General features: G+C 48.0%; 1 protein-coding gene across 1 annotated transcript in view; it reads right to left on the reverse strand.

Annotated features, from left to right (window-relative positions):
• DND1 (DND microRNA-mediated repression inhibitor 1) overlaps positions 1–19420 on the reverse strand; it is a 48872-nt gene extending 29452 nt beyond the window's left edge. Inside the window, exon 1 of the mRNA XM_030213124.1 lies at positions 19036–19420. Coding sequence (XP_030068984.1) covers positions 19036–19059 — 24 coding nt within the window. The 5' untranslated portion in view covers positions 19060–19420. The remainder of the gene's footprint in view (positions 1–19035) is intronic.
• Between the last annotated feature and the right edge of the window lie 5253 nt (positions 19421–24673).

Genomic DNA, 24673 nt, shown 5'->3' on the forward strand with positions numbered 1-24673 from the left:
AGGTCTAATTTCTCCATTGTGTTCACATTTGGGTAATAAACTGAGAAAATGCTGTTGAAAACGGTCTTCAAGAACAGAAATGGAAAATGTTGGTACATTTAGACTGATTCTGGACTTATGAAGGTAGCTCTGTTCTCATTATTTAATCTTCTAGTGATAATAAACAATATTATTAAGTGCATTTCTATAATATACCATTGCATTCCACAAAACAAAAAGGAGTAAGTTCCCACAAACCATATTTCTCTTTTGATCTAGGCACAGGAAAAAAATGTTTTAAACGCTCCCAGGTTTCAACCTAATTCATGTTTAATGTGGGATATAACTGCCATAAATAAGTAAATAAATAGAAACACAATGTTGAACATTTGATTCTCATAACATGTCTTTTAGTGGCCCTTTACCAGGAGAAAAACTTTGCATGAATATAACACATGCTAGTGTGTCCATTCCAAATGGCAAACCAATTAGGATTTATAACAATTACTACTCTACCTATGAAAAGTTATTCCGTTATTATACTTCCTCTGTGTACATATGTATGCTGCACAGGCAAGATGGCCGACTGGGAGGACGCACTGTAAGGAGCTCCGGTCCGAGGATCGTTTCCCCAGCGCTCCCGCTGCAGTGCGATCCCCCCCAGGAGAACCCGAGTCACAGGTCGGCTTGGCGCGGTGACCACTGCTGTCCCGGGGCCAGGTCTGCCGACTCCGTGGGCCGCGTTGTGGATGGGTCCGCGAGTCCACTCCATCGCTCCCAGAGCAGTGCGAGGGCCCAGGTTGCGAGACGGTCTCTCGCACTGTCAGCCGCCGAATTCGCCAGGTCTGAGAGCTCGCCCTTGGCTGTCACGCTCCCTGGCAGGAGCTGCCCGGGACCGCAACGGCTGAGAGCTCTGGGTGACCCAGGTGTAGTCGGAGGGAGCTCACCTGCGGCCTGTGACGCGGGCCCGACCTTGTGGCGCGGTACACGGGCGGTGGACACTCTCGCCTCTTGAATTGGTGTTTGCAGACCTGCGTGGTCCCGGCCCAGCGGTCCAGGGGACCCACCACGGCAGTCCCGGGCCCAGCAGCCCGTCGCCCACACTGCCCTTCCCGCCGCGTGGCGCGACCTACCTGCACCGCAGTGACCGAGTCCTCCAGACTAGGGCAATTAAGGTAATGCACAACGGATCTGTAACGAGGCAGTCTTCCACAGGCACCCTGGTTGCTCTGTTGCTTTGAGGGCAGCCCAGCTCGGTCGCTCTGAAACCAACCCAGCTGCTTCAGCACTATTGCTCTGAGAGCAGCCCAGCTTTCCCCAGTCCACCCGAGCCAGCTTCTCTCTGCTTGCTTGCTCCAGTCCAACGGTCCCAGCTTGTTCCAGTCCGCCAATCTAGCATCCCCCCTGCTTGTTCCAGTTCATCTGCTCCAGCCTGCTTGTTCCAGTCCAACTGCCACAGCGTGTTCTAGTCCGCCTGATCCGAACTCGTTCCAGTCTGCCTGATCCCAGCTTGTTCCAGTCCGCCTGATCCCAGCTTCCCCCTTGCTTGTTCCAGTCCATCTGCTCCAGCCTGATGCTCCAGTCCAAATGCTCTAGTGTTTTCCAGTCCGCCTGATCCGCCTGCTTCAAGCTCGTTCCAGTCTGCATGATCCCAGCTTGTTCCAGTCCGCCCGATCCAGCTTCCTCTGCTTGCTCCAGTGTTCCAGTCCGCCTGTTCCAGCTTCTCCCTGCTTGTTCCAGTCCATCTGCTCCAGCCTGCTTGCTCCAGTACATCTGCTCCAGTGTGTTCCAGTCCGCCTGAACCAGCTTCTCCCTGCTTGTTCCAGTCCGCTGATCCAGCTTCCCCTGCTTGCTCCAGTGTTCCAGTCCGCCTGTTCCAGCTTCTCCCTGCTTGTTCCAGTCCATCTTCTCCAGCGTGTTCCAGTCCGCCTGAACCAGCTTCCCCCTGCTTGTTCCAGTCCACCTGCTCCAGCCTGCTTGTTACAGTCCGCCCGATCCCGCTCCCCCGCTTGCTCCAGTGTCCCAGTCCGCCTGTTCCAGCTTCTCCCTGCTTATTCCAGTCCATCTGCTCCAGCCTGCTTGCTCCAGTACATCTGCTCCAACGTGTTCCAGTCCGCCTGAACCAGCTTCTCCCTGCTTGTACCAGTCCATCTGCTCTAGCCTGCTTGCTCCAGCTTCTCCCTGCTCGTTCCTGTCCATCTGCACCCGCTTATTCCAGCCCACCTGCTAGCTTGTCAGCCATTGACTTACTTGCCTGCCTGCTAACTTGTCAGCCATTGACTTACCTGCTCTCCAGTTTCTCCCTGCTCGTTCCTGTCCATCTGCACCAGTATGCTCCAGCCCGCCTGCTAGCTGTCAGCCATTGAGTTACTTGCCTGCCTACTAACTTGTCAGCCCTTGACTTACCTGCTCTCCAGCTTCTCCCTGCTCGTTCCTGCCCATCGGCACCAGCATGCCCCAACCCGCCTGCTAGCTTGTCACCCATTGATTTACTTGCCTACCTGCTAACTTGTTAGCCACTGACTTACCTGCTCCCCAGCCTCTCCCTGCTCGTTCCTGTCCATCTGCACCAGCTTGCTCCAGCCCGCCTGCAAGCTTGTCACCCATTGATTTACTTGCCTACCTGCTAACTTGTTAGCCACTGACTTACCTGCTCCCCAGCCTCTCCCTGCTCGTTCCTGTCCATCTGCACCAGCTTGCTCCAGCCCGCCTGCAAGCTTGGCAGCCACTGCCTCACTTGCCTGCTTGCTAACTTGTCAGCCATTGACTTACCTGCTCTCCAGTCCATCAATCCCTCCAATTCCAAGCCTCCAATCCAGCTTTCTGCTCTATCTGCCTGCTTCTCACCTCAGTCACTACACATACACCTGTTACACCGCAATCACTACTTATGGCCCCTGTCCACATTCTCTTCATTGCCCTGTCCCTTCCTAATCTTTTTTCCCTCCCCTTACCGCTGTCTACCGCTGGAACTCATTGCCCATCCGTGTTCCCTCCCGTCCTGCTCGCTACGGCAATACCCTATTCACCCCATCCCTCACCACCTCACCATCTCTCTTGGCCCCCTCCTCCTTCCTAGCTCTTAACCTTCAACACTTCCTTCCTGCCATTAACCCATCACCATTCCTCCTAAGTGCACCTCGTCTTCGTCGCCCGACCTCCCCCACCCTCCTCCGCACTCTCTTGCTCCTCCTCCTGCTAGCCGCGGGAGACATTAATCCTAATCCAGGCCCCCCTCACCTGTCCTCCTCCTATCCATGCAAACGATTCCGTGATGTCTCCAATCTCGTTTCTATTCCCCTCCTCCCCCTCTCATGTGCCTTGTGGAATGTCCACTCTGTCTGCAACAAACTGCCCTTCACCCACGATCTCTTCATCTCTCGTTCCCTTCAACTGCTCGCCCTAACTGAAACCTGGCTCTCCCCTGACGACTCTGCCTCAGTAGTGGCCCTTTGTCATGGAGGTTCTCTCTTCTCCCACATTCCCCGCACAGCTGGCCACGGTGGAGGCGTCGGGCTACTACTCTCGCCCTCCTGTAGTTTCCAACCCCTCCTCCTACCGCAGTCTCACTGCTTCTCATCCTTTGAAGCTCCCTCCATCCGGCTATTCTACCCATTGCCACTCAGCGTGGCAGTCATTTACCGCCCCCCTGATAAATCCCTCTCTTCCTTCCTCACCGACTTCGATGCCTGGCTTTCCGTCTTTCTTGAACCCTCATCTCCGTCCCTCATTCTCTGAGACTTTAACATACACGTTGATGACCAATCCGACCCTCACGCTTCTCAGTTTCTCACTCTTAACATCCTCCTTCAACCTCCAGCTATGCTCCACCACCCCTACTCACCGAGACGGCCATTGTCTTGACCTCGTCCTCTCCTCTTCCAGCTCTCCCTCCAATTTCCACGTTTCAGCTCTTCCTCTCTCCGATCACCACCTAATCACCTTCGCACTTCTTCACCACCCCCCCCCCTCAGCCCCATCCAACTTTAACCACTACCTCCAGGAATCTCCAGGCTATTGACCCTCCCACCCTATCCTCTAATATTAATGTCTAATCTCCTCCCCTCCATCACGTCCTCCGAGTCTGTCAACAAGGCTGTCTCCACTTACAATGCCACTCTCTCCTCTGCTCTGGACACCCTCGCCCCATCCACCTCCCGTCCCACAAAGCGTACTAATCCCCAGCCCTGGCTGACCCCTTGCATCCGTTACCTTCGCTCCTGCACCCGATCTGCTGAACGCCTCTGGAGGAAATCTCGCATCCATTCAGATGTCCTTCACTACAAATTCATGCTATCCTCCTTCCACTCCTCCCTATTCCTTGCCAAACAGGACTATTACACCCAATTGACCAATTCTCTCAGCTCTAACCCACGTCGTCTCTTCTCCATCCTTAACTCCCTCCTCAGAGTGCCCTCCGCTCCCACCCCCTCGCTCTCTCCTCAATCACTGGCCGATTACTTCCGCGACAAGGTGCAAAAGATCAACCTTGGAGTTCACTACCAAGCCATCTCCTCTTCACCCTTCAACCCTCTCCCTCAACCAACCAACCCAGGCCTTTTTCTCCTCCTTTCCTGTCATCACCGAGGACGCTCGCCTTCTTTCCTCCTCGAAATGCACCACCTGCTCTTCTGATCCCATCCCCACCAACTTACTTATCTCTCATACTGTCACCCCTTCCATCTGTCATATCCTCAACCTCTCTCCACTGCAACTGTCCCTGACACCTTCAAGCACGCCGTAGTCACACCTCTCCTCAAAAAACCATCACGTGACCCTACCTGTCCCTCCAACTACCGCCCCATCTCCCTCCTACCCTTCCTCTCCAAAATACTTGAGCGTGCCATTCACAGCCGCTGCCTTGATTTTCTCTCCTCTCATGCCATCCTCGATCCACTTCAATCCGGTTTTCGCCCTCTTCACTCGACAAAAACAGCACTCTCTAAAGTCTGTAATGACCCGTTCCTTGCCAAATCCAAAGGCCACTACTCCATCCTCATCCTGCTCAATCTATCCACCGCTTTTGACACTGTCAATCATGATCTACTTCTTGCCACACTGTCCTCATTTGGGTTCCAGGGCTCTGTCCTCTCCTGGTTCTCCTCCTATCTCTCCCACCGCACCTTCAAAGTTCACTCTCATGGATCTTCCTCCACCCCCATCCCCTTATCTGTTGGTGTTCCCCGGGGATTTGTCCTTGGACCCCTTCTCTTCTCAATCTACACCTCTTCCCTGGGCTCCCTGATCTCATCTCATGGTTTCCAGTATCATCTCTATGCTGATGACACCCAGCTGTATCTCTCCACACCAGACATCACTGCAGAGACCCAGGCAAAGGTATCAGCCTGCTTATCTGACATTGCTGCCTGGATGTCCAACCGCTACCTGAAACTGAACATGTCCAAGACCGAGCTCATCGTCTTTCCACCAAAAACCACTTCTCCTCTTCCTCCACTTTCTATCTCAGTTGATAACACCCTCATCCTCCCCGTCTCATCTGCCCGCAACCTCGGAGTCATCTTTGACTCCTCCCTCTCCTTCTCTGCGCATATCCAGCAGATAGCAAAGACTTGTCACTTCTTCCTCTTTAACATCAGCAAAATTCACCCTTTCCTCTCTGAACACACCACCCGAACTCTTGTCCACACTCTCATTACCTCTCGCCTTGACTACTGCAACTTACTCCTCACTGGCCTCCCACTTAGCCATCTATCCCCCCTTCAATCTGTTCAGAACTCTGCTGCACGTCTCATATTCCGCCATAACCGATATACTCATATCACCCCTCTCCTCTGGTCACTTCACTGGCTTCCAATCAGATACCACATTCAATTCAAGCTTCTCCTTCTTACCTACAAATGCACTCAGTCTGCTGCCCCTCACTACCTTTCTACCCTCATCTCCCCTTACGTTCCCGCCCGTGACCTCCGTTCACAGGACAAATCCCTCCTCTCAGTACTCTTCTCCACCACTGCCAGGTTCCACTCATTCTGCCTCGCCTCACCCAATGCTTGGAACAACCTTCCTGAGCCCTTACGCCAAGCCCCCTCCCTGCCCATCTTCAAGTCTTTGCTTAAAACCCACCTCTTCAATGCTGCGTTCGGCACCTAACCCTTACTGTTCAGTAAATCCAGACTGCCCCTATCGGACTGACCGTTCACTTGTCTATTAGATTGTAAGCTCTTTGAGCAGGGACTGTCCCTCTATGTTAAATTGTACAGCGCTGCGTAACCCTAGTAGCACTTTAGAAATGTTAAGTAGTAGTAGTATGTTTGAAAATATAAGTGAGATTAAAAAAAATGATACCAACAATAAAGAATGACAACATGGATATAGCAGCTCATAGGTTTGTTTGTTTTGTTTTGAGAGTGTACACAGAACGAAGGCTGCATGGGGAAGGGGAAAACACAAACTAACTTAAGTGGCTTCAACTTTTTGATGTCATGCCATCTCCTGTTCTCAATCAAACCTCCTTGGTCAGACCAATGGTCCATCTAGCCTAGTACCCTGCTTCGAACAGTGGCCAATCCAGGTCACAAGTACCTGGCAGAAAACCAATCAGTAGCAACATTCCATACTACCAATCCTTGGGTAAGCAGTGGCTTCCCCCATGTCCATCTCAACAACAGCCTCTTTAATCCAGTAAGCGATGGAAGCCTTCAACAACGTTTCCCCTTTCCACAGAATGCCAAACAAAACAGATAATCTGGCTTACAAAACTCCACTGTCCAGCAAAAAATCACACACTTCAGTGCCCTATGGACATCAAGCATGTACAAGGAAGGAGACTCCTTCCACAAAAAGGATGGCAAAGAAATAGACAAGGAGAAATTACGTTGGGCAAAAGAGACTAAACTGGCTGCAAAGATACCTTTTCATAGAAATTCAGAAAAGGCTCCCAACACGATAGAGCCTGCAACTCCGAAATACGCCATGCCGACACGATGGCCACCAAAACACTACCTTGAGAGAAAGATCCTTGAGGAAGGCTTGCTGAAGAAGCTCGAAAAGGGCCGTAACTAAGGCCAACAGCGCCAAATTTAAATCCCAAGGAGGAATGACCAGCCAAACCAGTGGTTTCAACTGTTTGACCCCCTGGAAAACATCTGGATGGAGAGTCAAAGACTCCCCCTGAATCAGGCCCCAGAAACAAGCCAGAGCTGCCAATTGCACCTGAAGGAAAGATGCGACAACCCTTTCTCCAATCTACACTGAAGGAATTCCAAAAGGTTTCCAAGAGAAGCACCTCGCTCTTCACACCAAGCCTCAAAAATACGCCAAATACGTATGGTGGAACACTTCCTAAAACTCAAGAGGGAACAAATTACCCCAGAGGAATACACCTTCTTCAACCACCTCACCCACTCAACAGCCAAGCCGTAAGCGAGAACCGAGCCATAATCGGGAATGAGAACGGGGACCCTGCTGCAGCAGACTGCCCTCTAAGGGAAAATGAATCAGATTGCACACCTGCAACCGAACCAGATTGGCATACCATGACTGTCGCAGCCAGTCGGTGCCACCAGAACTACTCAACCACCATGACCCTGAACGTGCTGCAGAACTTGACCAATGAGATGACATGGCGGGAACACAAATAGCAGACCCTGAGTTGGCCATGGCTGAACCAATGCATCCAGACCCTCTGACAACAGTTCCTTTTGACAACTGAAGAACCTTGGGCCCTTTGCATTTTCGGCTATAGCCATGAGATCCGTGATTGGAGGACCCCACCTGTCGACAATGAGTTGAAACGCGAAGAGAGCCAAACTCCACTCCCCCGGATCCAGATGATCCACCGTCAGAATGGTGGAGCCCAACATGTGCCGCCAACAGCAACCATAGATTCTGCTTCCAGGCCATGATCAGGGCCGCTTCTTGCACCAGAGGGCTCTTGGTACCTCCCTGGAGACTGACATAAGCTACCGCGGTCACATTGAAAGCATGCAAACATCCTGGAGATGAATTATCCATTGAAAGGCCAACGTTATCGCCCAAGTCTCCAGATGGTTTGATCGACCAGCAAGACCCGACCACTGGCCTCAAGCCGCTTGCACCTGCCAAAGGTCTCCCCACCTGGAGAGACTGGCGTCCATAGTTACCAGCACCCAGTCTGGAGGGTCCAGAGGCATGCACCGACTCAGATGCCGCTGATCCAGCCACCACTGAAGTCTGAAGCGCACTGCCCTGCAAAGCCGCACCCTGCAAGAGAACAGACTAAAAAGGCCTCATGTGAGCCCTCACCCACAGAACCACTTCGATTGCCGCCACCATGGAACCAAGCACCTGGAGAAATTGCCCAAGCAGACAGATCCTTGACTATGAGAAGCCAACGAATCTGCGACCAAATCTTCTGGATCCGTGCTTCTGCGAGGCACACCATACTATCCTGTATGTCGTAATGAACCCCCAGATATTCCAAAGACTGACTGGAGGAAAGAGAACTCTTGTTGAAGTAGTTGCACCACCCGAGCCATGGCTGTGCGGCTCACCTTGATGGACTTCGCACTTATCAGCCAGTCGTCCAAGTAGGGGTGCACCTCTGTGAGCCGCCACCATCACCTTGGAGAAGGTCCGTGGCGCAGTAACCAAGCCAAAGGGCATTGCCCAAAACTGGTAGTGTTCCCCCAAGACTGCAAACTGCAGAAAACGCTGATGATCCTGAAGAATTGGAATATGAAAGTACGCTTCCGACAGATCTAGGGAGGTCAGAAACTCTCCCGGCTGCACCACTATCACTGAACTTAGAGTCTCCATGCAAAAGGGAGAAACGTGTAAGGCCCGATTCACCCCCTTGAGATCCAGGATAGGACGCCAGGAAGCCTCCTTTTTGGGCACCACAAAATAAATGGAATACCTTCCAGAACCTCTTTTTTCTGGAAGGACCAGAATCACTGCCTTCAGGGCCAAAAGCCTCTCCAGGGTCTGCCAGACAGCTGCTATGTTGACTGGAGACTTGCAGGGAGAGACAAGGAAAACATCTGGAAGAGGATTATGAAACTCCAGCGCATAGCCGTCTTTGATAATGTCCAGGTCCCATTGAACTGATGTCACACAGGCCTACCTCTGGTAAAACAGCTCCAACCTGCCGCCAATGGGCACTACCGGAGGCTGGGCTCCCGCATCCTCATTGTTAAGCTCTGGTACCTCCAGGACTTCTGGAGGCCCCATCGCGGGCTCCCTGCCTTTTGGCCTGAAAGGAAACGACTGACATCAACTCCAGTAACAATTACGATAGGAACCAGCCCCTCGACCCGACCGATACCTGTGTAGCTCCCTCAAGCGTCCCCAACCCGAGCGGGACCTGTCCTCCACGAGCCAAGGAACCTTGGATTCACCCAAGCTCTTCACTAGCTTCTCCAGTTCCTTCCAAAGAGCAACTTGCCCTGGAATGGAAGCGGACTCAAAAACGAATCTTGGAGGCCACATCTGCTGACCAATTCCAGAGCCACAGAAATCGCCTTTCCACAACCACCAGAGCCAGGTTCTTCACAGATGCACGGACCATGTCAGAGAGCATATGAGAGAAAGGCTATGTTCAACCAAGGCACATCACTCACCAAAGGAGAGCAGGAGCGGGAGGAACCCGTAGACCGGAGTATACACCCTCAAAAGTGCAAGGGCCCAAGCAAAAGGCCAGAGTTTTTTTTCCTGCTGCCTGTGTATTCTGTTTCTTGCCTCTTTTTTTTTTTTTTTTTTTAACCAGCAGCAAAATCTGCTCCAGGACACCCCTCAAACAATCCCTTAGATACTATTCTAACTTTTCTTAGTTAATGGGGCCAAAACTGGTACACCGAACCAAAGAAGAACAGGGCTGCACAGACTTGCCTACCTCTGCTGGGAGACTAAATACTGGGCAGGTCAGGGTTGAACAGCCCCTTATACAGGTGTCACAACTCAATAATTCTCAGTCTCCCTCTACTGGTAGAAGGGCATATTACCCACTTGTCAGAAATGGTCTGGAGCAGGTGATAATGAATATGTTTTTGATGTTACTGAATTCTGTTATTCTGCCTATTTCCAGTTTTGGCACAGTGTAATCACCACAAGGACAAAATATAAGACAACCAATGTATTGTAGTAGGGGCTTCTAGCCCATTCAGTTATGTTTAAACAAATGAGAGATCTGCATGAAGGAAAATACTTATTTTTATGATTTTGACTTATGAAAACCACTTGTCCCTGAAACATGGTCAAAGCAACATAATCCATTTGTACAAAAGAGTTGAGGTGAAGATGAGATTCCATGTGCCCCAATCTTTATAACATCAGGCTTCCCAAGGCAGATTACAACAGTTAAGATGAACTGATCAGTAAACAGGATACCCTTGCTGAAATTTGGCCATTTATTTATTTAGTAGCATTTGTATCCCACATTTTCCCACCTATTTGCAGGCTCAATGTGGCTTACATTTGCCGTAATGGCAATTACCATTCCGGACTACAAATATGCACATGGTTTTGCAATCAAGTGCGTACAAACATGGTGAAAGAATACATTGTGATCTTGCGTACATTACTGTATTGTATAGAACAGTGTAGAAAAAAAGAGCAAGTTAAAAGCCTGACCACCAACATTAATCATCCTAGAGGGAATTCCCTAAGATGAGGCCTGCTACTGAGAAAACCTGAATACAGATCTCAGCCAGTTTAGGAGATTCTTTATATACTGCCATTCTGTAATTACAACCAAACGGAGGTTACATATTACATACAGGTAGTTTTTTTTTCCCCCCTGTCCCTAGTGGACTCACAATCTAAGTTTATTTATTTATTTGTTGCATTTGTACCCCACATTTTTCCACATATTTGCAGGCTCAATGTGGCTTACATAGCATCATCAAATGCGTTTGCCCAGTCGGTGGATAACAAATACAAAGTTGTATAGTGATCATATGAGGTATAAGTGGAGGGTCGGAATGGATGAAGATTGCGTGATGTCCTGTTCGATCATAGTCATGCTGTGTTGGTAGGTGAAGAGGGTTACGTGGGGTCATTTGGGTAGGCCTTTTTGAAGAGGTAGGTTTTTAGTGATTTCCTGAAGTTCAAGTGGTCGTGGATTGTTTTCACAGCTTTTGGGAGCCCATTCCATAGTTGTGCGCTTATGTAGGAGAAGCTGGTTGCGTAAGTTGTTTTGTATTTCAGTCCTTTGCAATTTGGGTAGTGTAGGTTTAGGTAGGATCTTGACGATCTTTGTTTCTTATTGGTAAGTCTATAAGGTCTGTCATGTATCCTGGGACTGCGCCGTACATGATTTTGTGGACTAAGGTGCAGATTTTGAAGATGATCCGTTCTTTGATTGGGAGCCAATGCAACTTTTCTCGGAGGGGTTTGGCAATTTCGAAGTGCGTTTTGCTGAATATCAGCCTGGCTGCTGTATTTTGGGCGGTCTGGAGTTTTTTTTACGAGTTGTTCTTTGCAGCCTGCATAGATTCCGTTGCAATAATCTGCATGGCTTAGGACAATTGCTTGTATTAGGTATCGAAAAAGTTTTGTACCTGGGACAATGGTGACTTGCTTAATGTTACAAGGAGCCACAGTTCCTACTGCACTAACCATCAGCAGTAGCATAGTCATGGGGGAGGGAGGGCCTGCCCCCCTTCCTTTGGGCTCAGGCCCCTTCCAGACCTGAAGCATCCCTTTACCTTTGCTGGTGGGGATGCCAAAGCCCCACAAGCCAAACAGATACAGTATTGCTGCTCCCCTTGTCCTCAAGCTGCTTCCTTGCTGCTCCCCTTGTCCTCAAGCTGCTTCCTTCCTGCGAAGGTCAGCAGCGTGCTTTCAGCCACTGATGCTGGGACTTCTGAAGATACATTGCCGACTTCTGCAGGAAGGAAGCAGCGTGATAAGGAGAGCAGCAGTGGCACTGTATTTATTTGGCTGGCAGGGCCTCAGCATCCCTGCCAGCAAAGATATGTTTGGCGCAGGGGGAAGAACGTGTTGCCCCCCCCCCCTTCAGTCCACCCCTGGGCGCCCCCTAAATTTGAGGGCTGGCTATGCTCCTGCTTCATAGTCTTTGGATCATAGAGGATGCCCAACAAATTTGGTTCCATTGATTGCAATAAGGACAGAGGTGTAGCCCTTCGTGTGGCTGGAGGGGGATTCCCAAGCCCCAACAACTGAATAAGCTTACCTCTTGGGCAGCTCTGAGTCGCTAATGCCAGTTCGGTTCCCCCCTGCGCAAACCGAGTTTTTGCACATGCATGAAACTAAGCATACACAGAGGCCGGTGGCTAGCAACAGCAGCTCAAGGACACTGCCGCCTGCTGCCCAAGATGTTTCTTCAGTGGGGAGCAGGTCTTCAGCTTGCGGATCCCCACCAGCACAGGTATTTCATTTATCTTGGAGGGGGAGGGATGGAGATGGAATTTTTGACTCAGCCACTTTGGTCTTGGGCCCAACCTAAAACGGCTGCATGGCTACAACACTGAATTAAGGAAGCTTCAAACTGCGGGCAGGTTAGTCCTGTATGTGCCACTCTTTGGAAGAGCTACTCCACTGCTGTTTCAATTGCATTGGCTTCATATTAAAGTCAGGGTTGTTTTTATGTTCTGTGTTCTCATATTTCAGACTTGACAGGACATTGCCCCTTACTAAAGTCTCCAATGACCTATTACTGGCTAAATCCAGAGGTCAATATTCCATCCTCATTCTTCTTGATCTTTCCGCTGCTTTTGACACTGTTGATCACAGTATACTTCTCGATACCCTGTCCTCACTTGGATTCCAGGGCTCTGTCCTTTCCTGGTTCTCTTCCTACCTCTCCCTCCGCACCTTTAGTGTTCACTCTGGTGGATCCTCTTCTACTTCTATCCCTCTGCCTGTCGGCGTACCTCAGGGTTCTGTTCTTGGTCCCCTCCTCTTTTCTATCTACACTTCTTCCCTTGGTTCATTAATCTCATCCCATGGCTTTTCCTACCATCTCTATGCTGATGACTCCCAAATCTACCTTTCTACCCCTGATATCTCACCTTGCATCCAAACCAAAGTTTCAGCGTGCTTGTATGACATTGCTGTCTGGATGTCTCAACGCCACCTGAAATTAAATATGACCAAAACCGAGCTTCTCATTTTCCCCCCCAAACCCACCTCCCCACTCCCCCCGTTTTCTATTTCTGTTGATGGCTCTCTCATTCTCCCTGTCTCCTCAGCTCGAAACCTTGGGGTCATCTTTGACTCTTCTCTCTCCTTCTCTGCTCATATCCAGCAGATTGCCAAGACCTGTCGTTTCTTTCTTTACAACATCCGTAAAATCTGCCCCTTTCTTTCCGAGCACTCTACCAAAACCCTCATCCACACCCTTGTCACCTCTCGTTTAGACTACTGCAATCTGGTTCTTGCTGGCCTCCCACTTAGTCACCTCTCCCCTCGGTTCAAAACTCTGCTGCCAGTCTCATCTTCCGCCAGGGTCGCTTTACTCATACTACCCCTCTCCTCAAGACCCTTCACTGGCTCCCTATCCGTTTTCGCATCCTGTTCAAACTTCTTCTACTAACCTATAAATGTACTCACTCTGCTACTCCCCAGTATCTCTCCACACTCGTCCTTCCCTACACCCCTTCCCATGCACTCCGCTCCATGGAAAAATCCTTCTTATCTGTTCCCTTCTCCACTACTGCCAACTCCAGACTTCGCGCCTTCTGTCTCGCTGCACCCTACGCCTGGAATAAACTTCCTGAGCCCCTACGTCTTGCCCCATCCTTGGCCACCTTTAAATCTAGACTGAAAGCCCACCTCTTTAACATTGCTTTTGACTCGTAACCACTCGCCTCCACCTACCCTCCTCTCTTCCTTCCCGTTCACATTAATTGATTTGATTACTTTATTTATGTTTTGTCTATTAGATTGCAAGTTCTTTGAGCAGGGACTGTCTTTCTTCTATGTTTGTGCAGCGCTGCGTACGCCTTGTAGCGCTATAGAAATGCTAAATAGTAGTAGTAGTAGATTATATATGTTGCCCCTTGTCATTTTGCCTTCTTGCAATGCTACCTATGGTGCGAGCTGTGTCTTCATTTTCATACCTGTAAGAAAGTAGTCAGACAACAATCAGTTCTGTTCAGCAACAGCACATCATCACCTTGGGCACTGGACTGTGGGGTTCCACAGGGATCCGCAATGTCTCCCATTTTATTTAATACCTACCTCTAGCCTCTGGCTGAGCTGCTGTTAATGGACACAAAATTCTTTATCTATGCTGATGATGTGCAACTACTCATACCCATTGAGCCAGCTCTGAGTAAACTGACTACCTGTTCAACCGCAACTCAGGAATGGGCAAACAATTTGCCAGGACCCAAATAAAACAGATTGAGTGCCAAACACAAGTGGACAAATACCTGACTTCAAAATACCTTTTGGGAAGTATGAAATCCCCCCTAAAATCACAGGTCAGGAACCTTGGGATACTGCTAGACTCATCACTCGCTCTGATCCCACAAATTCAAACAACCTTCAAAAATTGTCCCTGTCACCTACGGCAGCTAAGAAATCTCTCGTCATATACTGAAGAGCCTAGAGTGACCACAGTGGTCCATGACATAATATCACCACTAGACTACTGTAATGCCCTGTACACTGGCCAAACCACAAAGAGTCTGTATCAGCTCCAACTAATTCAGAATGCAGCAGCACAAATGTTGCAAGTGGCGTGACCACATCACACCCTTCCTGCAAAAGCTACACTACCTACCAGTACCTTACAGGGCTAAATTTAATTCAATGTTTGACTTTCAAGATCCTCAGACAAAATGGGCCAGAGTACTTGAAGGTGTGTAAAGGGCTAACTTATTCTTTAAGACCTCTAAGGTCCTCTCAAGGATCAACACTATCTGTACCGTCATCAAAGGGGAAAGGAAATGGGACTTGATATACTGCCTTTCTGTGGTTTTTGCAACTACATTCAAAGCGGTTTACATAGTATATTCAGGTACTTATTTGTAACAAAAGAAATTGTATGATGCGATACCCACCAACGAGCCTTTTCAGGAGTAGCCCCCATGCTGTGGAATTTACTCCCAGAGGGGCTACATATAACTCAAGACTACCTCTACTTCAGAAAGCAGGTGAAAGCCTGGCTCTTCTCACAAGCCTTTAATACATAGGGTGACTGACTATACACTCATTCTACACCTGGACTAACTTGTTACACACACTGTAACTTTGATTAGTTTCTTATCTCTTGCTTAACTATCCAACGAACTTGCCTTGAGTTTAGCTAACCAAACTATCCCAACCATAGGCGCAGACTCCGTGGGTACTCGAGCACCCCCAATATTTCACCCACCGGAAGTTCCCTTCGCCAGCCCAGAATTTTAAAAGTCCCTCCCTTCGAGTTCCAGGCCCCCTCCCTCTGAATTTTAAAAGTCATCTCACCTCATCTGTGTTATGGCGGCAGCAGCAGTGAAAAGCGTGCAGGCTTGGCGCTTCAGCCTTCCCTTCTCTCAACTCTGGTCCCGCCCTTGCAGAAACAGAAAATGAGGGCGGGACCAGAGTTGAGACAGAGAGAAGGGAAGGCTGAAGCGCTGAGCCTGCACACTTTTCACTGCTGCTGCCGCCGTAACCCTGACGAGGTAAGATGACTTTTAAAATTCAGAGGGAGGGGGCCTGGAACTCGAAGGGAGGGAGGGAGGGGGCCCCCTGGAACTCAGAGGGAGGGAAAGGAGAGAGAGGGGACCTGGAACTCGGAGGGAGGAAGGAGGGACAGGGGGAGAGGGGGAATGCACCACCTGTAAAAAAAAAAAAAAAAAATTCAGCACCCCCAATCATTTTGAAAAGTTGGTTCCTATGATCCCAACTGACTCTCTAACAAGCAGTGCTGTTAAATGTGTATAACTTTGATACTGTTTCACAGCAGTTCTATTATTTGGTTTCAATTTACTATTTTCAAGTTTACCTCTTATTTTATTTACTAGCCGTTAAGCCTGTTAAAACGGGCGAGAATTCCAGCTACCCTCCTCGCCGCCGCTCCCTCCCCCCTCCGTGCCAGGCTCCCTGCACTGACCTGACAGCGCCTCTCACCTCTGTGTGAATGCGCTGCAGGCAGCAGCAGATTGCTCTGCCTGCAGAGCTTCCACACGGCGGTGAGAGGCGCTGTCAGGTCAGTGCAGGGGGCCCGATACAGAGGGGGCGGGAGCGGCGGCGGGGATGGGGGGGGAGAGTAGAGGTTGGTGCGCGTGATGTATGTTTCCAAGCTCCAGACATAGCGTCCGTCAGTCCGACTCCGTTTCCCTCTCTGTTCTGCCCTCTGACGTCATCACGTCTTGAAGCGAGGGCGGGACAGAGAGGGAAGTCTCTACTGCGCATTTGCAGGTGAGTCGGTCACTTGCCATTTATATGTTTGATGTTTATTCTACTATTATGTTGCTAACAAAATTGTAAGTTTTATGTTAAACTGTACCTGCTGTACACTATTTATTAGGTCTGCCTCACCCGTTTGGGCAGCGGAAGCCAAGGGCTCTCTCTACTATCCTGGATAGAACTGCACATCCCCTCTAAATACTTAATTACTCTAACCTTGTATCTCCTCTGTCAGATTTACAGTCTAGGCAGTAGCAAATTCAGTAATTAGGAGGAAACCCAGTATTCAAAAGATATAATAAGATAGTTTTATTAGCAAAAGCCTCTTACCCAACGATAGTACCAGCAGTTCAGACATTCACATGGTAGAACAACATTTCACAACTGATGACATGTGCCTTTAAAGGTTGCTGGCTTCACTCTTCTTCTCCGAAAACACTGCTTAGGTAGCAGACCTTTATACAATTTTGGTCCTATAGATCCCTATGAGCATTTCACTTCCCCACCTGCACTTTCGTCATAATTGGCACATATATCCAATTATGCCCAAGTTCTAACTTTCCTTATCTTTCATCCAATTAGGACAGAGTTTCAACCTTAGCAAGTTTGCTTATCTCTTATCCAATCATGACCAAGTCTCAGTTTTCTTGTCTCTTATCCAATTATGATGAAGTTTCAGCTCTCCTATCTCCAAACTTTGCTTACCCTTAAATTGAACTTTTCTTCACCTGGCCCAATTAGTTTAATAGTTTCTCAATATGCCTATGTCCAGCTATACATAACCCTTGCCAACTTTGTAACTCTGCCAAGGTTAAGCAGGCTGTCACATTTCTTCAGTGAAGTATCAGGACTGAAAGATGCTATGATTTTAGAGGCCTAGTTTACTTTAGAAAGCCTGAACCCAGTGGCGTAGCCAAGGGTGGGCCTGAGCCCGCCCACTTTGGGCTCAGGCCCACCCAGTATGTGGCTGGCAGGGATCCCCAAGCCCCACCAGTCAAACTCCCAACAATTGTGTCTTCTGCATACCTTGTAAATAGCAGATCTTCACCTGCAGCGGCCCCACAGCCTTCCTTCTGATGTATTTCTGCCTATGCAGAAACAGGAAATTATATCACAGGTAAGGATGTGGGGTCAACTTGAGCAGTGTGTATTAGCTGCTGCTCGCCGCTGGTGAAAATCTGCTATTTAAAAGTTATGCAAAGGAGGGGGGATGTTTGAGAGATCATATGGCATGCGAGACAGGAAGAGACCAAATCACTTGTGGGACAAGGCAGAGTTCTGCCCACCCATCTTGGGCCCAGGCCCACCCAAAATTGAGTGTCTAGCTACGCCCCTGCCTGAACCTGTTTTTCACTGCATTCAATTTGTGACAATTATTTACAACACCGCCTTGGGTGAATCTCTTCATAAAGGCAGTTAATAAAGCCCAATAAAGAAATAGTCTAAGTCAATTTATTCTGCTACTTTTTCTTACCAAGGTACAACTAAGTGGTGGAATTCCTTGACGAAATACATTAGTTCCCAGCATAATTACTTAGTTTTTCTCAAGTTTTTTTTAAGTCTCTTAATTGATGCCCAAGCCTAGTTTCTCCCCCCCCCCCCCCCATTGCACATGTATTTATGATTCTTTCCGTTGCTGATATGTATGGAGTTGTGGTTAATATTGTGTATTCTCTTCTTGTAGCTTGTTAGCCACACAACTCGAATTTGTGTGGGAAAATGCGGACTATAAATATCGTAAATAAAATTATACTTTTAATGCAATTACAAATAAATCAAGTGGTCAAATAAAGCACATCCTCACATGGGAGCTAGATACATCTTGCATGGACATAAAGAAATATTTTACTATACACTGCAAAAGATTTTTTTTATATAAGCTGTAGTACAGAAGAATACATAAATAGCGCATCTCTCTGCATTCATCCACAACAAAAAGAAAGACAAGAAAATCGTGAAATGCGCTGTAACGGGCGTGACGTACCACATTTTTTTTTTTTATCAGCAACAAACTATCGTTTCTATAACACTAAGGCTAAAGCATCTCTCTGTACAAGAACCATTGATCAGAAACTTATGAACAAAAAGTCTTAAGGCCTGAGTGTTATCTACTCACTTCTCCCCCTTAGACAATCATTTGGTTAAGTTTTATGGGTCACTTAAATTTTCTGATAACGTCATCTTTTCCCCCTCATTTACTTTGACTCAAACAGGAAGGGATAGTCAAAAAAACATAAATTAGTCCAATAAGACATGTACCACATCACATTTTTGTGTATTTATTAACATTTATTCCAGTAGGAATGATTACATTATACTAAAAAAAAAAAACTGCTGAAAACTCGTTTACTAGAGTTTTTTCTGGCAGCCGCGTTAGACTACGTGTTTTCCTTAAATTTATTAAAATTATTCCGCTAGATCCATTGATGAGGCAGATTTACTACTCGATTTACTATTAAATGATTTCTATTTCCTGATGAACGTAACGGTCACAGAATTATCTAAACAATTATGTTGTACCTGACGTAGTAGAGAACTATTAGCATCAAGTCAAACAAGAAATAAATCAAGACGAAATATACATAAGCCTAGTTAAGGTAGGAGAGACCGCAAGGCTAAACATTCTCCAATGGCCCTAGCTTCACTCCAGCATCAGACCGTGCATTACAATCCAGTCTTTACAAAAACAAACGATTAAGGTGCATTAACGTGTTCAGTGGAACCGTTTCAATCCCCAAGACTCACGGGCGCCTCTCTTACCTGACACCCGAGATCAGTCTCCATTTCTCGCACGCACGTCCTCTCTGTACAATTACTGCTCCCTTCAATAGAGGGCGCTCCAAGCTCCTACAGAGTGGTTCAGGACAACACCTCCTACAGATCACAACAACACACCTTTTCTTCGCGCTCTACTAAAATACAGAAGAAGCGGGGGTCCAACGCAGCTCTTTTATAGCCCCCAGGCGCTCTGGAAGCTTCCCCTCCTGCTGCCCGCTGCTCATTGGCCAAAGGCCTCACCTTCCCCCATCCCGTCTCTCTTTAAAGGGACCTTTCCTGATTTAACGGGATCGCACTCTTTAACCTGAAACGACATTCACGAACAATTTACTCTGCCTGATACCAGCTACCATTGTCTCTTCTTCTTGGTGCATCTTTCACCAAGCACAGAGGAAACACGTTTGTACAATTTTCAACCGAATTCCAAGAGCTTTAAAAACTGCCCTCTGTAACTGGTCACTCAAAGGATGGGAAATAAGTGGGATGATCAGGACCAAGCAAATTGGTCTTCAGCTGCCTCCCTACTTCATTAGTTCTCGAGGCTGGCAGATTGTCTGAAAGGCAGCCAGGCCACGATTTTGGCATAAGCAAAGCTGATTACAGTAGGGGACCTCTAGAGAAACTGAAAAGCAGGGGAGGTCCCTATAAAATTAAAAAGTTCACTGTTATCTCCATCTGAACACAAGACACAATAACCAGCAGAGCTCAATAAACTAGCACCGATCTTCACCATTTTTTGTTACATTTGTACCCCACGCTTTCCCCACTCATGGCAGGCTCAATGTGGCTTACATATACAGGTACTTATTTGTACCTGGGGTAATGGAGGGTTAAGTGACTTGTCCAGAGTCACAAGGAGCTGCCTGTGCCTGCAGTGGGAATTGAACTCAGTTCCCTAGGACCAGAGTCCACCACCCTAACCACTAGGCCACTCCTCCACTCACGTCACAATCCAAAAAAACAAAAACGTCAATTTGAGAGCTACAATGGAAAGGGGCTAGCATCTTCAGCAAAGGGGTACGTTCACCCCATTACCACTACTGTACACATTTCTAATCCAGTACAGGCTCCACTGCTTATGCTAGTTGTATATCCCTTTCTGCCAGTTGTTTCTACTCTAGTTTCAGGCAGGGACGTATCTAGACTCCACCACATTTTAGCCCCCCCCCCCCCACAACCCCCCGGCCATTGCCAGACCCCCGCCCCACCAACTCTCTCCACCCCCCTCCCACCGTTGCTTACCTTTGCTGGCGGGGGACCCCAACCCCCGCCAGCTGACCCAAGGTCTTTAAAGATCTTCTTCATCCGCTGTGGCCGTGCTGCTGTTGAAAGCTGTTGAATCCAGTTCGGAGTCTGACGTCACAGCACGTTGTACATGCAGGAGCGTCCTGCAAGTACAACGTGATGTGACGTCAGACAACAAACTGGATTCAACAGCAACACGGCCATGGAGGACGAAGAACTTTAAAGACCTCGGGTCGGCTGGCGGGGGTTGGGGTCCCCCGCCAGCTGAAGAAATATTTTTAACAGCAGCGGCAGGTGGAAGCGGACCTCGGCTGGCGGGGGTTGGGGTCCCCCCGCCAGCAAAGGTAAGCAACGGCAGTGGGGGAGGGTTGATGGCGGGAGGGGGTCCAGGGCAAAATCTGCAGGGGCCCAGGCCCCTGTGGCCCCACGCAGATACACCCCTGGTTTCAGGAACAACAAAGCAGTCACGCCCGTGGGGCAGCACTTTACAAAACCAGAACACTACCAGTGATTTCATAGTAAGAATCCTTAAAGGGAACTTTAAAACAATACAGGAACTTAAGACCTTTAAAGTCAGAATGATTAAATATTTTGACACCCACCAGACAGGACTTAAAGATCTGGGTTTTCTAGCCCATTATAAACCATAAAATTGTACTGCTTTGTCACCCTCCTGTCTCCATGCATATCTCCCTGTCCCTCATCCACCCGACTCTTCCTGTCTCTCACCTATCCACCCCCATCCTGTTAGACTGTCACTGGAATGCTCTGATGTTTCACTTATATATACTGTCATTTACCAACATTTGCTTACTTCCCATCAGATGAAGAAGGGCAACCTTTGAAAGCTAATCAAGAAATCTATTATGTCCAATAAAAAAGGTATCTTATTTTCCTTTCCATGTTTTATTTCTATTGATGATTACCTAGGAACAACAAAGAAACCTGGAAAACCTCCACGTAGAAGGTCCAATCAAATAAGAATAGAGAGTGGACAATGGATACTCCAACACAGGAACTGGTGCTTAAAAGATGCATTCAGTATTTGTACAGTGCATCTTTTAAGCACCAGTTTCTGTGCTGGAGTATCCATTGTCCACCCTCTATTTGACTCTACTCGCTTCACCATCCATAACAGTAAAACTGCCACATGGAGGCAGGAGCCCACCCAAAAATCACTGCCTTAGTGTGCCAGCAGGCATACTGAAGGCCTGCCAGCTGAGGACCGCCTCCTCCTCCTCCTTCAGGCAAACACACCAGCATCCAAACATGGCCATTGGTAGGGTTAGTGTATGCCCTGTTTTACCTGGACATGTCCTCTTTTTGAGGACACCGGGGGGGCATCCGGGCAGGTTTTGCCAGCCTACCCATTTTTCTGGGTTGGCAGGCAGGCCTCAGGGTGTTCTATCCTCCCCTCCCTTATTATCTTGCCCTGATGGTTTAGTGGCCTCTTCAGGGCAGGAAAGAGCCCCTTCTTTCCTGCCCAGCGCTGCTTCAAAATGGCTGCCAAGAGTTTAAGTGGCAGCCTCACAAGACTTCCACAGCAGTCTTGCAAGGCCACTGCTTGAACTCTCGGCAGCCATTTGAACCAGTGCTGGGGAGCAAGAGGTCTGCGGCTGCACTGGGCAGGAAAGAGGGGGGCCCTTTCTTGCCCCAAAGAGGCCTCTAGACCACTAAGAAACTACAATAAGGTACAGGAAAGGATGTGGAGTCATGTGGGTAGATGGAGGCTGTAAACATGGGGGAAGAGGGAATCTGGCTTTCTTCGAGGGGGGGGGGGGTCAAGGTGACACTGCAGTGCGGGGGGTGACAGGGGGCATACAAGTAGTAATATTTTGTCTTTTTTTTTTCTCACCACAAATATGGTAACCCTAGCCATTGGTGGTAATGTCACTTGGTCACACCCTTAACCCCCCCCCCCCCCCCCCCCCCCATGAATGTTCAGCTTTCACACATGCACAAAAAACTGATTGTACAGCAGAGGCTGGCAGTGGCAGCAACACTACAACCACAAACTCATGAACCTGGGAAATAAGCTGGCTACTGGAAGAAGTGGTCTTCAACCGGTGGGCTGGGGGAGCCACAGCAGCTCAGGTATTTATATTTTGAGTTAGAGGCAGCAAGGGGACAGACAGAAAAGGTGCTTACCCAAACGGGACATCTGGCTATACCATTCATCCACATTAACCCTCATCAAGGATGAGGCTGTGTGTCTTGCCTTAGTTCTCCTCCAGGCAAGAGCCTCTATTTCTTCACCTCCCCCCTTTATTTTCTCTCTTTCCTATTCCTAAACATATATTTGGAAAACCAGTGCTGTTTGTGACTAAAGATCAGCACTGTACATCCCCCTGGTCCACTGTCACACCTACACTTCTGTGACTCAATAGCAAAGCCAGTAAGACATTAGGTTGAAGGTACTACAAAATGGCACATTCAGTGTTCACTTGCTTTATAAAAGAGAGAATTTGACAGTTTTGAGTTGAGTATCATGGTGAAATACATACATATAGCAAGGCATGATCCAGTTATGTTATCAGATAACAGATGTAAAGTATTCAGGACAAATTCTAGAATTTGAAGTGAAACTATTTTTAAACCTTATGGTACTTTCACTATGTCAATGTACAGATTATATTTTCGTACTATATAACCCTCAGGTAGTTTTCAAACATCATTAATTTTTCTTTTTAGTTTGCTGTAGGTTCTCCCAGTTTTAGGGACATCCACTTACCTGTGATAAAGGAGTGTGAGAAGAAAGATGGTAAGAAAAGTATTAACAGACTCTTTCATAAAACTGAAAATTAATGAAGTGGGGTAGCATAGAGGTTATAGCACCAGGCTGAGAAACCAGGGCAGCCTGGTTCAGATCCTGCTGCTGCTACTTGTGATCTTGGGCAAGTCACTTAACCCTCATTCACTTCAAGTACAAAACAGACAATAAACCCTCTAGGAACAGGGAAATGCCTAGTTTACCTGAATGTGACATGCTTTGAGTTAGAACTGAAAAGGTGTGAGCAAATAAAGCAGTAATTCTTACTTTAACATTTACAGCAAGTAACAGGGCAATTCTGAAAAGGAAGCAGTAACCTCCAAACTCTATAAAGGTTACACAAATTTGGGTGCAGATCCCAGATCAGTGGCCAAAATAATTAGTTAATGGGTTCCAATGAATTATTAGAGTTAACAAGCACTTCATTACCACTAATTATGATTTGGGCACTAATCTGGCTATGTACTATTTTTTTCACGCCCCCTACCCCCCTCAACAGCCATACAGGTCTCCAGCTTTTTCTCTGCACAAACAGTGCTAGGATGTCCCTATAAACAGCCCCCCCCCCCCAATGACACACTGATTATGATGTATAATTACTACTCTACTTATGAAAAGTTATTTTGTTATTATACCTTCTCTGTGTACATATATATACTACACAAGCTGGCATGTTTGAAAATACAAGTGAGATTAAATAAAAATGCTACCAGCAATAAAGAACGGCATGCACACAGCAGCTGATAGGTTGGTTTACTTTGTTTTGAATAGGAAGGGGAAAGAAACAGAGACCGACCCTATTGGCTTCAACTTTTTTACTTCATCCTGTTTCTTGTTTTCATCTAACCTCCTTGGCAGCAAAAGCGAGTCCCAAAGGCTGTCTGCTATGTGTTCACGACAAAAAAAAAAAAGCAAGCATGGGGCCACAGCAACCTTCAGGCATGCGCTGACGGCTCTGCCCCTGCTGACATCAACTTCCAGTTCTGGGGACAGAGGACCGGCAGAACTGACAGCACATGCTTAAAGGCTGCTGCAGCCCTACCCTTGCTTTTGTTTCTTTGTTTGTTGTTTTGCCGCTGCTGCTGTCTGCAGTAGTGGTCCAGATGGTGGTGGGAGGTTGGGAATTGCCGCAGCACCTCAGAGAGTTTGCTGCGGTGCACCAGAGTGCCACGGTGAAATTTGGGAACCGCTGCACTATTCTATAAAAATAAGCGCCTAAACTGGATTGCACGCAACTTAAAAATGGGGATGTGGTCATGAGGGGCATGAGGTCAGGAGCATTCACAAAAGATGCACACAGTGTTACAGAATAGCAGGGATCTGCGTCAAATTTGCGCACCAGAATTTACACCAGGTTTCAGCTGACATAAGTCCTCGTGCTCAACGCTATTCTATAAAGAGCACTCTTCCTGAAAGAGTCCTTTACAGAACAACATTGAGTGCCAGATTTTCAGCACCATTTATAGAATCTGGCCCTTAGTGTGCAGACAAAAAAACACAAACAAAAAACACCACCACAAAAACAAATTCTGGTAAAAATGTAACTTAAGAACAGTGAAAGTGGCTATCAACTTTTCAGGTACTGTTGCCTTCTGACCTAGTGCA

This window comes from Microcaecilia unicolor, chromosome 8 (assembly GCF_901765095.1).
Source record: "Microcaecilia unicolor chromosome 8, aMicUni1.1, whole genome shotgun sequence".
NCBI lineage: Eukaryota > Metazoa > Chordata > Amphibia > Gymnophiona > Siphonopidae > Microcaecilia > Microcaecilia unicolor.